Source organism: Pavona decussata, unplaced genomic scaffold (assembly GCF_977016875.1).
Source record: "Pavona decussata unplaced genomic scaffold, jaPavDecu1.1 SCAFFOLD_56, whole genome shotgun sequence".
In the NCBI taxonomy this organism is placed as follows: Eukaryota; Metazoa; Cnidaria; class Anthozoa; order Scleractinia; family Agariciidae; genus Pavona; species Pavona decussata.
The window spans coordinates 785,648-798,020 of record NW_028145478.1 but is presented as its reverse complement, the minus strand read 5'-3'; the positions used below and the strand labels follow the sequence as shown (position 1 = coordinate 798,020).

At 40.1% G+C, this 12,373-nt stretch overlaps 1 protein-coding gene across 1 annotated transcript in view; it reads left to right on the top strand.

Annotated features, from left to right (window-relative positions):
* The window catches only part of LOC146480054 (uncharacterized), a 46,027-nt gene that overhangs the window by 31,214 nt on the left and 2,440 nt on the right, over window positions 1-12,373 (top strand). The window contains exons 12-19 of the mRNA XM_085110114.1: window positions 568-864; window positions 2,297-2,590; window positions 3,459-3,624; window positions 8,620-8,825; window positions 9,279-9,463; window positions 10,210-10,701; window positions 11,300-11,511; window positions 11,823-11,863. Coding sequence (XP_084966240.1) covers window positions 568-864; window positions 2,297-2,590; window positions 3,459-3,624; window positions 8,620-8,825; window positions 9,279-9,463; window positions 10,210-10,701; window positions 11,300-11,511; window positions 11,823-11,863 — 1,893 coding nt within the window. The remainder of the gene's footprint in view (window positions 1-567; window positions 865-2,296; window positions 2,591-3,458; window positions 3,625-8,619; window positions 8,826-9,278; window positions 9,464-10,209; window positions 10,702-11,299; window positions 11,512-11,822; window positions 11,864-12,373) is intronic.

The window sequence follows — 12,373 nt, the reverse complement described above, 5'->3', positions numbered from 1 at the left end:
CACACCTGGCGATCAGTTTTTTTCGCCGATCGCGGCGATGTGGCACTTCAACCTTGTTCCCGGACTCCATCGAGGGGCGTTTTGAAAAGTCATGTGATAAAATCGCCCACCCTGATTGGTTGACTTTACTAGCGATGAGCGTAAGAAAATCACGGGAAAGGGCACACCTGGCAAATGCCGGCGAGTTTAATCGCCGATATCTGACATGCCAGATATCGGCGATTTTATACGCCGACCGCGGCGATTGACGAAAATCGCTGCACCGGGCACGCTTGGCGATTTTCGCTGATCACGGATGGCGGCGATCGGCGTATAAAATCGCCGAGTATGTCGCCGGCTTTAGCAATCAAAATCTGAAACCTGGCGACAAATCTTTTCGAATCGGCAATGAATGGTGGTTAGATAACATACTAAAAAAACTTGCTTAGTTTTAAAAACTCATCAACAGGATAACACCGTACGATTGCGATGTTTTGTATCACATTCTCGTGATAGACCAAATGTGTCAAGAGACTTAAATCAGCATGAAGACACATCCCTTTCACTCATGGTCATGACTTTTCTTAGGGGTTCCTGTGATCTTAAACAAAGTCAAGGAAGTAGCAGGAGCAGCGGTTGTTGTCAGATGGGAGCCTCCCTTGGAAGGGGCTTGTCTAATTGTAGGCTACAATGTATACTACAGGGAAGACTTTTCACAGACGGAAGAAAGCAAGTGGAAGTTAGTTAACGTCAACAGAACTGCAACTAGCGACACCCTTTACCTTGACTGTTGGAAAGAGTATGAAATAGCAGTCACTTCACTCAATGCAGCTGGAGACAGCGATATTAATGAGAGCCGAATATGGAAATTAAGGACTGGAAAAGGTGCAAATAGCGTCCCTGAAATATCGTGAGATGTTCAACGCCATAACCAAACCCAAACATTTTATTCTGTCACGGTTCAAATTATACTCAATTTTCCAATATGGCGATTTGACCAAATCTTGCATATGCTTTCATTAAAAGCGAAATAATCAAAGTACTTTGCATATTTCTGGTACAAAAATGAACATGAAATAAAAATTTCTGAATAGGATCGAACGTTAAGACCGCCGTACTAAATCTCCTGATTTTGGCTTAGGCGAGATCGGTGATCCCCTTTTTTTATATTATGGAAAAATGATCAGTACGTTCAGATGCAATTTTTTGCAAAGTTAAAAAAAAATGCAGGGAAGGTTTCAGAGCCACCTTAAATTTTCGAAAATTTAAGATGGCTCTGAACTCCCTCCCCTACAATTTTTCTTTTACATTTTGGATAAAAAATGTATCTGAACATGCTGATCATAGATCCATAATAAACAATGGAGGTCACCGAACTCGTTTTGCGTTCGTCGTCCTTGCGAATTGTCGAATGTAGCATCAATCATCTTTATAATTATCCAAGTGACAGTCCTATGGACACGTTAAAAACTCAACACAAGGTCTTAAGTAGTTCAGTGTATCGGTGGATATTGGTAAAGGCCTTAGTTGTATCAGAAATTCGGAATAAATTAGTTGTGAAAAAAAATCAGCGGTTTCTTCGGAAAAAATGTAAGATCAAAATTTCGCAACACTGAAAAAATAATTTCTTTTGTTTCCGAAGGGGCAGCTAACATGTCCGTAAAACCAAGCTAGTAAATTCGAAAAATAAAATTCCGCTTCCTGACACTTTCTGTCCTAACAGATCAATCTGTATTAGCTTACACAAAAAATTTAAAAGGGCACACAGCAATCTGGGAACACAGGAAACAACGCTTGAAGTATTTCGTTAAAATATTCTCGATTGGTGCCCCTGATAGCTTTCATAGTCTTGGTTTTCAAGCCTCTAATCCCTCCTTTCGTAAAAAAGGTTAAACAATCAGAAATAAGAATAAAGGTTCTAACTTTCCACGTTAAATAATGTATGTATGTATGTATGTATGTATGTATGTATGTATGTATGTATGTATGTATGTATGTATGTATGTATGTATGTATGTATGTATGTATGTATGTATGTATGTATGTATGTATGTATGTATGTATGCGATCAGAACATGCTGATATTTTTTAACGACTTTTAATTGTTGAGGGAGTGGATTACTTTAGTTTTGTAGTTTATACCATTCCTCAGAAGTGGAAGTCTTTTCCTTGGCGCACATTTTAACTTCTCCTTTTATCAGTTGCTTTTAATTATATATTTATGTGGCATGGTAGACAAGGAAAGTTTTCTCTTTTATAAATTAGTTTCAATAACGGTATATTTAAAAGTGTTTCTCGCACATGTTTCTTCATATAGACGTACCTTCACCTACCACCATAACCAATACGACAGAAACATTGGGCTGCAATGTCAACGTTACGTGGAATAAGCCTAGTGATAATGAATGTCCACTGATCATGTACTCAGTTTATTACCAGCAGCTTCAGCCGCAAAATACAAAAGCCGCTTGGTATCAAGTTAACGTCACTGATGTCGTGAAGACTCATTATGTCCTTTCGTTAACATGTGACACGTATTACGTAATCGAAATGACTGCCTGGAATCAACTGGGACAGAGCTGCAGGTCAAATCCATGGACAATAAAGACAGGTAGACCTTCACGTTTGCCATTACAGGGGAATAAAATAAGGAGAAGAATCCAATACGCCGGCTTCTCTATATAGTGTCAATCATCTTAGGCGGGAAGGTCATGACGATGGAAAGAGAGCAGTCTTAAAACTTAAAAGAAACCTTCACTTCTACAATAAAATGATGTGAAATTATTGAAAATGACGTCTAAATTACAATTACAAGACTTAGTTGAAAAAGTGGAAATAACATTTTACTTTACTGTAAATGGGATCTGCAACAATGGGAACAACGCCCGTGTTTGTCTGTTAAGGAGGAACATGAAAGAAATAAATCAAGACTGGCTACCGTTTTAGTTTTAGTTTGGTATTGAGAAAACACAACAATTAAGAAATTGTACGGTCTTCAAATAATATAAATAACAAAATGTCTTCTCAAGGATTAAAATTTTAGGATCAGCCACCACTACTACTACTACCACAACAGGTACTGCTGCTACTACTACTACTACTACTACTACTACTACTACTACTACCACCACCACCACCACCACCACCACCACCACCACTACTACTACTACTACCACTACTACTACTACTACTACTACTACTACTACTACTACTACTACTACTACTACTACTACTACTACTACTACTACTACTACTACTACTACTACTACTACTACTACTACTACTACTACTACTACTACTACTACTACTACTACTACTACTACTACTACTATGGTAGTTGGGTTATCACCTCGTTGAACCAATGAAACTCAAGTTATATACCCAAAGCGTCTTTGGCTTTTTATATCTACGTCGCACAAGACAGTAGACTCTAGCGCAATCACAGTGCCTTTTTACTTAACTTTGCTTTCCATTTGCAGATAAAACGAATGAAGGAAACTCTTCCAGTCTTTCTACAATACTATATGCTGGTTTAATTGTCGGTGTCGTTGTCCTCCTCATTATTGCTGTTTTCGTGATACTCTTGCTTCGACGACAAGCGATAAAAAAGAAGCAAGTTGCTCAGCGTAATGCAAGACCCAGGAGGTAATCTTTCGAAACAAAATTTAAAACACTATTACACTTTTAAAAAGAGCCCAGTATTTGCTGTTCAGAAATGATTTTTAAAACTATTAAAAATTTAAATCGTTAAACTTGAAAAATCAACCCGTTAAAACGGGGTTGATTTCTCGGTAATAACTTTTAGTAAAAAAGCATCTGTCCCTCTTTGCATCTTGGCTTTCATTGCGAGGTCGTTTCTTCGCCCTTCACCTATTTTGACCTTTGGTACTCTCTTTTAGAAGCTTAGTTTCATGCCCTTTGGCGGCATATTCTTAGTTCTTAGCAATTCGTTTGTTTGATCGAAACGTAGAGGTGGATAAATTGCAGCAGAGCGCTTTGCTTGATTTTCTTACCTTGATTACCTGGGATATTATGTGATGTTCTTGCAATGCATTTTAGAACGGGGATTTCCAAAAAAATGAAAACCCTTTTAAAACCCTCGCAAGCGTCCTCAAAATCTCTCTTTCTCTAAAAAGGACAAAAACGATGAAAGCAGAAGAACTCACAACGCAAGCAAGAATACGATTTCTAAAGGTTAAACCGAAGCTATTCAAAACGAAGCAAAAAATTGCAGATATTGCGTCAGCGAAAAATCCAAAAAATCAAGGGCTCATTCCATTTGTCAGAACTAGCCGGCCAGACCGTAGTCAGTTCGCAAACGGACTGTACCGATTTGAAGGATAAGTTTCATCCTTGTCCTTCGAAATTCGCAAAATTTGGCGCGAGACCAAAAGAAAGGACGGCCACCAAAACTATTTTAAGGGTGATAGGAGTCGTACAGTTGTGTCAACCTACTTTTTAAACACGAGAAAGATGTGACGACGTGACAATGTTTGTGGGAAAGGATGCGCAACCGGCTTTCTGTTGTAGAGAGAAATGTACTGTTTCACCCCCAAAAAAGTCGGCCTTGGCCCTGTGACCCCGTGACAGGTTGAAGCCGGGATAAAATAAGCTATATGTGTAGTAAAAAACCTGCTAGTTAAACTTTCGCACCCTCGGTTACTAGGCTTAATGACCAAAACTATTCGGCCCTGTTTTCAAGTAGTTACGTAACAAGAGAAGGCGTAATTAGAGAATAGTGAAGTTGGGCGTAGGCTCTCCCACACAACACTTGTTAAGTTGTCTAGGAGATGAAGTTATCGTGGATATAACGAGCGGGGTAGAAGGAGACACACTGATGGTGATTTGGGCCGATTTTTATATCAAGACTTAAGTATAGAGGAAAGAAACACGTGGATCAGTACCTGAATTACAGTAGTAACCACTCCCTGCAACGCAAGAAAGGCGTTGTGAGAACACTAATGCAGCGAGCAATAATGGCAATTAGCATACCTCAGTGACCGACTATCGTGTAACACGCAATCTGATTGGCTACACAGGTGCCGTCTATCGATCGATAGACGGCAGTTTGTCAGAGCGCGCGCGATTTAGCATGCATCATTGCACAAATATATCAAAATTTATGAAATAAAAAGATTTTTTGGCTTCATAGATCGATCACTGAGGTATGCTAAAACAATTAGACGGTTCGCTCTCAGTTTCTATCGTCTTTGATAGTTGGCTCGGGGCTTCGCCCCTCGCCAACTATCAGCCGATAGAAACCTCGAGCTCGCCGTCTAATTATTAATTAGTGAACGGGAGGATTAGTTAATATAGGAGGCTCACATCAGTGAGGCTTCAAGACGCAGTGGATACCCTGATGGCATTTGCGTGGATGCTGAAAACCTTATCTAGTAGCCGGATCACAGTGCAACACCTTAGGGGAAAAAAAAGGGGAACCAACGCGGATGTCGTGGAAGTCGGGAGTACTGAACGCACTGTATTTCTGGTGGTTTCCCTTTACACCCGAGGTCTTTCGGAACAATTGGAAAGACTCCTTAAGAAGTATGGAGCACCAGTCTAGCTCAAGTCGTCACACATCCTGGTTAACCCAAAAGGACACACTCCCTTAAGAGTGTTCTATATAACGAATTCCATGTGACTCATGTGATGTGCGCTACATGGGAGAGGCTGAGCGTCAGCTCCTATAGAGCCTTTTTATTCACCTGACTACCGGCCATATTGGTTTACTGAAACAAAGGAAAGTATTTCAGTGCATAAAAATAGAGTTCAAATCCCAGAGGTTTAGTTTGGGACACCAACAAGGCCGACAAGGCCAACAAGGCCGCCGTGACGTCATAAGAAAACACTCTATAATAAGAAAATAAATGCTGCTCAAACGAAGCGCTTGTGCTAAGCAAATGACGAACCCATAGGTAAAGCGTGGGAAACAAACACGAAAGACAACAAAAAATAAACAGGAATTACAAACTACAAGTTCGACACCTTGAAAGCGATTAAAAATCAGCCAATCCCCAAAACTAAATGAATTTCTGGTAACTGAACAGCGCGACCGAAAAACTAATGAAAAAGTGGCAGACAACTAAAAACTTTATTCTTAGCGAAGCTGGGTTTGTGCAGTGTTTTGAAGCGAATCAGACAAATACTGCTTCTTTACAAATGTTACACTTTATTTAAAATGTACTTGAAAATGAACAATTAAATTGCGGTATTAAATGCGAATTCACTCACTTTTTTTATTGCTATCAACCTTGATTTGCCTGAAAAACAAATGAGATACAGTAGTTTTAAACTCGCAGTAACCGTTCTGCAGGCAAGTGAATGCCACGTAACACACCCATGAATTCGAACCTCCCCGAACGCACCCCTGGTTTTTGACCATTTTTCGTGTTGAAGCGAGAGGCCTTCCAATTCCAGAGGGTGGGGGATTGGAACTTTACCTGGAGGTTCAAAGAAAGCCAAGAGGCAAAAGAAGGAATGTATCATCCTGCACATCGCGAAAAGCTCCAAAACAAGAAACGATAGCAACGATTTTGTTCCCGAAAAGTACTTTAATCCTTACACCCTCCCACTGGCACTGACAGATGTCCGCTAAAGTTCTTTATCAATCTTTGAGAACTATCTCGCTAGGTGGCTTACTGAACTAGGGATAGTCAGATGATCGATTTTACCAGGCAGTCATGAAAAACCCCACACGCCACGCGTACGTCTCGTTCACGAAACAGCTGCTTGGAATACATTCACTTGGTAAATTAAACTGCAGTGGCAAGTCTGGAAGGAGAGAACACTCACCACTTTGCTCAGTCGCTTAACCATAATTGTAATGCTCAGACACGAAAAATGAATCCCTTGGACATCACCAAGTGTCGAGTCACAAGAGTCGGGAATCCATAAACAGCCATTCAGTTGCTATGAGGTACGAAAAAAAGATATCTTTGTTGATCAGACAACGCTCAGGTAGAAGGGAACAGGAGAAAAGCAATGAAAACTGTAGTGGGCAACGTGAATCAACAATCCGGTTACAATTCCAAGTACAAGCCAAGCCACTTTGACTTCGTTGGCCTTTGTAATGTTTACTCCGAATCACTGAATGAATAAGGCCCAGTATACTAGTAATAATAGTGTACAACTCACCATTCCAGTTGCCTCCCATCCACAGGTATCCGATGAAAACGGTAAACCAAGACGCAAATTTAAACACTTTTCAAAGTAGTAATTTTTGAAACTGATGCCGTTATCGTGTTTTCGTGTGGACACCTTAAAACGAAACTTTTCAAAAATAATGAGTTCATGACGCCCATTTAAATCCACCTACAATTTCGTGCTTCGTTTTCTTTTTCGAGGTTGATTGCATGTTTAATGTCTGAAGGTCCTTTTCTTAACGTGAAAGGACACTTCGTAAAATGGAACACTGAATAGATCGAGGTTGCTTTGAATATCAGCTTCAAAATTCACCTTGAAACAACTCAGCAGAGGAGAGAGGCAAAAATCTCGAATGTTTTAGATGAGATCAGCACGCACAAGTGTTTGGGGGGACAACTTTGTTAATTGCCTTTCTAAAGGAGTGGAAGGATGAGTAAATTATTTCTCCAGTAACGACTTTCATCATTTGCCAAAAGTTCATTTTGCGGTGACCGTTTTCATTGGAGACGTGTGGACAGGAGGCAAACACAAAGTATAAAAATTTTGTGTTTTCAAAGAAACATAGATACGTGTGGAAGTGGCCGCAACCCTGCACAGGAGAAAGAAGTCGAACGACTGTACCACTGGCGTAGGCCCACAGTCTTCAATTCCCGTAGCGAAACGCCGTTTAACGTTACTGTTAAGTTGATTGAGTTTTTGAAACTACCTCTTTTAGATTTCACAAAGGACTAAAAACATTTTCTGTTTGCTGTATCATATTTGGTTCTATCGATCAATGATTATTTCTTGGTTGACTTTGATAAGGTAATTATTTCACTTGCGGTTGTGGCTATGTGCTGTATAGTAGCCAGCAAGGTTCTAACTGTATGTACACGTCAAGCACCATACATAAACGAGCACACTTCCACAGGGTTTGCACATTTTTTCCAATAAATAAATCCATATATCGTTAAAATACTAACAGCACAGGTCCTTGAATAACTCAAAGATTCTACACAACAAAATGTGTAATAAGATGTATGGTATTGTATTGTATGGTATTACATAGTATGAAAAGGTTTTGTATTGTATAACAACCTGGGACAGGGTCAAAATGGCTACCAGACGAATGGGAATGATTTTCTTTTGCCAAATGTAATAAACAAATAAATCAGTACCTTATAATTGTACAAAGACTAAGAATGTGACTCATTATTATAAACTGCCCACAGAACATTGAAAATGGTAATGATAAATGAGAGCGTACGCGGATGGGTACCCCATAGACTAGTCGCTTCACGTTACATAAACAGGGACTGAGGTACTGACGCTAGCCTGCTTACAGAGGTCTGCCTTAACCCCAGCTCGATGGAGATAGGAAGCCTTTGCAATAGGCTGCATTGGCACTGATGGGAAGATTGTTATCTTACCCTGTACTGGCTGAAAGTGAGTGCTTAAAAAGATGTTATATTCACCCTTGCTTCATAATCATAATGAGTTATGTACGTTTTTGCCAAGGTCCAAGTCAACTATGATTCCTCTTCTACGATGGGAGGTTCTACCGAGCCAAGTTGACTTCAAGGAGGAAATCGGCCGTGGTGCATTTGGTAAAGTGTTGAGAGGCATATTTAGAGAGTCACCTGGAATTGAGGTGTTTTATAAGGCCAGGACGCAGAGAGTCGACTTCCAAGAAGGCCGGACAGTGGCTGTTAAAGTGTTAGAAGGTGAATAATCCAAAGGCATAGTAATCGTCCTCTCTTAGGTGCGTGTAATTTAGAAATTGTAAAAGGAATACTTGGTAAGTTTTTTTTTCGAACCTAGGAAAAAAAACCAAAAACAATAAACTCAAACGTTTGTCTCACCATTGTGTAGTGTTGACCGGCATACAGCTGGTCTTTATCAGGCGATGGTGTCGACAAGCTGCGTATCAGGATCGTGGGAACAAGGAACCAAGGGAAAACGCTCCCAGCCAGTGGGCGAGAAATAACTTGTTTGCTCTAAGAACATATTCCGAACTTAGTTTTCCTTCAGTGTTAATTTTTTGGTTAATTAATTTTGTAGATAACCATATGCAAAATAAACCAACTCAAAATTACCTTCGCAAGTTAATGAAACGACCCATTAAAGGCATGTATCAATTTTAGACGCAATTTCACTTCAGTGTAATTCATTTTCAGACGAGACGGATGAAGAAGCCAGAAATCATTTTATTGAAGAAATTGAGCTCATGAAAGCCATTGGTTTTCACCGCAATGTTGTGAGCATGTTGGGTTGCTGGGTAAGCTCAGAGCCCATCTTCCTGCTCCTGGAATATCTTCCGTATGGAGATCTACTACTCTGGCTTAGAAGAAAGAGACAACAGGTGCTGCATGTAACTAGCATATACTAGCAAATATGTCGCCCCTTCCGGGGAAAGTCCATGAAAGAGTGGAGGCTTTTGAATCATTATACCTTTGAAAGGTCAAAACTCGAAATCATAAAATTTTTAAAAAGATTGAACTTTATACATATATCACTTGGTTCTGCTACTCTCTCAAAATGTCAATAAGTGCTTTTTAATAGACGAGCTCTGGATGCTTTTGTGCTTTTCATTTGGCCGGCAATGGCAATGGCTAACGTGAACAAAAACTGCGCTGAGAAATGGTAAAGCAACCTTAGAAAAGTTTAATTCTCTGCTGTTTCCGAATCTGAGATGGTTTCTAATACTCATAAAAGAATTTAGTATCTGCGGTCTCTTAACAATGTCTGCCGTAAATGATGTGGCAATATGCACTTAATACTTAGTTTATTTTCCACGCAACAGCAATAAGAAGGCTCGAAACAGTTCTTTTGACCTAAGAATGGTCACCGTTTCTATGGTAACAGCTGTTGCTTGGAAACTAATGAAAACAAAAACGTTCATCATAGGCTGAAAAGGTGGGTAAATGAAATCAAAGCCTGCCTTCTATTCAAAATTTTGTTGTTTTTTTTTTAAATCCGCTCTCAGGTCAGAAAGGCTGTTGCGAGCCTCCTTCCATCAGATAGTTGGAAACTATCTCACATGACCTTCTATTTTTCCAGGCAGCTTTTTCTACTTTTTTATTGTTTGCTTCGGTTTTCATCCTGTAGAAAATGTATGGAAAGCTTTACGATAACGAAGGTGCACGTCTTACACTGAAGGCTGACATAACGCAACTTGGCCACGAACATGGCTCAAAAGAAGCGCTGGCTGAAAAAAACGGAGAAAGCAGGAAATCAATTAGCTGCGAGGAAACAAATGTGGAAAGTGGTGCAAACAAGGATCCTGAAAACAAAGGGGAACGCGTAACTGTTGGTGAAATTGAAGTGCTAATTTTCAATCCAGGTGATCGCTCCAAAGAACCTTTAAATGAAAACGCGAGAGAAGAGAAGCAACCAGGTAGCTCTAGCTCTGGAGAAACGAAAGAAGATAACACTGTAAACGAGGATGCTGAAGACTTGGCTTGTTCTTCTGACAGTTTGAAAATCAGTGAAAACGACTTTCAAGAAATAGCGGATGGAAACGAAAACGGTTGCGTTGAAGACGATTATTTCTCGGCAAAGGATCTTCTTCGTTTTGCTTGGCAAATAGCGCGGGGAATGGTGAGTTATTACTGTCTGTTCGAGTGACATTCGAACATTACGGATTTAAAAATATGCAGCGTTAAAGTAAAAGACGCATGGTGTTAAATCGCTGTTTCGTGGAGTTGTACATTATGCAAATTGTCCTCTGAATCCTTTTGCTATAATGCATCATTCTCTTGAAGTAGTGCCCCAACCCCCCCTCCCTCCCGCCTCCTGGGCATAAGAATTTTTTGAAAAAAGGCTGGCAAACGAGCTCTTTCTGGAACGTCAACTAATTTCAACGGGGCGCAGAATCTGAGGTTTTTGGAAACAAAGTTTGGTGAAGAAACGACCACGAAGTTACCGTAAAGCTGTGGAATTTTTTACATCAAATTGTGCCTCCTGGTGTAAACAGATTGGTTGTATGCAAAGCCGACAGTCGGTTTTTACTGGCCTCGTACACGCCTATAGTGTGAACCAATCTCGCGAGTCTTTCCAGTTACTTCGGGTTTGGTGACTTCGCAGTGAATTTCAAGAGAGCAACCCGACTGCTTTTGCAGTCTAGGATATTACCCTACCTATACAATTTATTTCCGATTGATTGATTGATTAATTGATTGATTTTTTTCTATTACAGAGCTTCTTGTCAAGTAAAGGATTTATTCATCGTGATTTAGCGGCGCGCAATATTCTCCTTGGTGAGGGCAAAGTGGTCAAAATTTCTGATTTTGGACTGATGCGTCACACTCATGGAGAAATTTACGAAATCGATAAGGCAAAGAAAATTCCGGTGAAATGGATGGCACCTGAGGCACTGCTTAACAGTGAATACACCACGAAAAGTGATGTGTAAGTGTTGTGGTATGTGGTTTCTTTAGACTATTCTGTTAGCGCAATTTCAAGAACTGAAATAATTAAATTCACTCAGCGATGAGCTTCGCTGTTTATCGCCGTTAGGATGCATGGCGGTTAGGGATATGGTAAAAGTTACATACTTCAAAGTATCAGCGGTTACAAATTCGGGTAATTAACTTGAGGACAACGAAATATTTTGTTTGACTGGATTTTATTGAGAAGTTATTTACGCAGGCTCAAACCGTGAACTTGAAAATCTCATCAGTACAACTTACGCCCCATCGGTTTCGCATTTATTTTTTCAGGTGGTCTTTTGGTGTTCTGCTTTGGGAAATTGCCACAATGGGTAAGGAAACAAAAGAAATATAAACTATTTAATCCATGCAATTTGTAAGTTCTGCTACAGCCGCCTCTAATTATTCCAGGCGGGAACGATTAGACGCGGCTGTATAAGCTTGCGAGGGAACGGTCTAGAAGCTGAATAATAGATTGCATAATTGTCTTAAATCGATCAATCGATCAATCGATCGATTGCCGGATTGGTTGACTGATTGCTTTAATGACTAATTGATAAAGATCTGTTAGCTTTGGTTAATTGAGTTAATCGGGGTGGGATGGGGAACAAATGGGTCGGCAGGTGCGTTAGTGAATGAGAAATATTGTTCGATTGCTCAGCTGGCTGGCTGACATGGCGGTGGAGCAAGGGAGGGAGATACTTGTTCTGACACAATGGTCCCCTTCTCGAATTATTATCTTTTATGCCCAACACCGAAAATGAAAGCACCATTTCTGTAGCTCAAACTGATGCTGTCAGCGTTGCATTTTTGACATTTAAGTGTGACAGTTTTTAGCCTTA